The sequence below is a fragment of the Rhinopithecus bieti genome, unplaced genomic scaffold, assembly GCF_001698545.2.
Source record: "Rhinopithecus bieti isolate Rb0 unplaced genomic scaffold, ASM169854v2 scaffold_27006, whole genome shotgun sequence".
Classification (NCBI taxonomy): Eukaryota; Metazoa; Chordata; class Mammalia; order Primates; family Cercopithecidae; genus Rhinopithecus; species Rhinopithecus bieti.
Genome location: NW_016813373.1, coordinates 4,745,088 through 4,746,989, shown reverse-complemented (window position 1 = coordinate 4,746,989; position 1,902 = coordinate 4,745,088). Strand labels below are relative to the sequence as shown.

At 45.1% G+C, this 1,902-nt stretch overlaps 1 protein-coding gene across 1 annotated transcript in view; it reads right to left on the bottom strand.

The window, feature by feature from the left end:
- HMCN1 (hemicentin 1) overlaps positions 1–1,902 on the bottom strand; it is a 460,634-nt gene that overhangs the window by 324,094 nt on the left and 134,638 nt on the right. Inside the window, 1 exon segment of the mRNA XM_017848051.1 lies at positions 728–768. Coding sequence (XP_017703540.1) covers positions 728–768 — 41 coding nt within the window.

The following is a 1,902-nucleotide window of genomic DNA, read 5'->3' as shown; positions in this document are numbered from 1 at the left end:
GGAGTGCAGTGGCCGGATCTCAGCTCACTGCAAGCTCCTCCTCCCGGGTTTACGCCATTCTCCTGCCTCAGCCTCCCAAGTAGCTGGGACTACAGGCACCCGCCACCACGCCCGGCTAATTTTTGTATTTTTAGTAGAGACGGGGTTTCACCGTGTTAGCCAGGATGGTCTCGATCTCCTGACCTCGTGATCCGCCCGTCTCGGCCTCCCAAAGTGCTGGGATTACAGGCTTGAGCCACCGCACCTGGCCTTTTTTTTTTTTTTTTTTTTTTTTTTTTTAAGATGGAGACTCACTCTGTTGCCCAGACTGGAGTGCAGTGGTGTGGTCTCGGCTCACTGCTACCTCCACCTCCCAGATTCAACCGATTCTCCTGCCTCAGCCTCCCGAGCAGCTGGGACTACAGGTACATGCCACCATGCCCAGCTAATTTTTGTGTTTTTAGTAGAGACAGGGTTTCACCATGTTGGCCAGGCTGGTCTCGAACTCCTGACCTCATGATCCACCTGCCTCGGCCTCCCAAAGTGCTGGGATTAGGTGTGAGCCACTGTGCTCACCCTGTTTTGGGAATCTCTAACTGGTGTCTGACTATTCACAAACACACAAACAGGTCTCATTGAGCAACTATTCTTTCAAAAGCTTAGGTGCCAGCCATGAGTCTTCTTGCCTCTTCTATAGTACTTCTGCTGGGAATGACCATGTCGACTAGGCATGGCATACTCAGCATACTGACCCCGACACTATCTCTCTCCACTGCACACCAACACCACCTCCCACCCAGAACCTCACAAAACTCTAAGCAAGTGATGTACAAGCTGATGTAGGAGAAAATGATAGTCTTCCTCCCTTAAGTCCCACTTAATGCTGCTCACTATACCCTAGAGTCTTACAGAATTCCATATTGAAGACAATTTCTATCAGCAGCTATTCCTTCTTTAGGTTCAAGTACAGCGTATGGGATAGGACAAGGAACCCAGTGTCTGAGAGAGCCCTGCACTGTTCCCCAACCCCTTTTTTCCCAGGTTCCCAAATTCTCATGCAAACATTGATGCAAATTAACTGTTGAGGGCTCGCTGTGTAGTCATCAGACCCTGCCCAGGAATTTCTGAGTCACTAGAGTGGACACAATCTAAAATCAAGCCATAACCCTCTCTAAAGCTGTTTCTTCCAAGAATACATTTTTAGATTAATTTTACAGATCTATATATTTCAATATGTTGATTAAAAAAATTTTCACTAGATTCTTTCCTCTAGAAATTTGTAATGTCCTATTAGTTCTACCTTGATATAATAAGAACTCTTAAGCTATAAGAGAACTAGTGAACCATTTCATTTAAGACACAAAGGAGTCTGTCATGAAATTAATAGAACTTGTAGAGATACAGTGACCACAGGAATCAAATGTGAATTACGCCATGGCACACGTTTACCTATGTAACAAAGCTGTATATCTTGCACATGTACCCCAGCACTTAAAAAAAAAAAAATAGGACTAAACAAAAAATAAAAATAAATTTTAAAATGCCCTTATCTTTGTATTGGTATGTTCCTAGAAACTTAAATGAGAGCCAAATATATAAACCGGTTTAAAATAATGTCATTATCTTGAGTGAGGCCAAGGAAAGACAGCAAAATGGACAAAGAAGAAATTATGGGCCGGGCATGGTGGCTCATGCCTGTAATCCCAGCACTTTGGGAGGCCGAGGCGGGCAGATCACGAGGTCAGGAGATCGAGATCATCCTGGCTAACATGGTAAAACCCCGTCTCTACTAAAAATACAAAAACATTAGCCAGGCATGGTGGTTGGCACCTGTAGTCCCAGCTACTCGGGAGGCTGAGGCAGGAGAATATCATGAACCCGGGAGGCAGAGCTTGCAGTGAGCTGAGATTGTGCCACTGCACT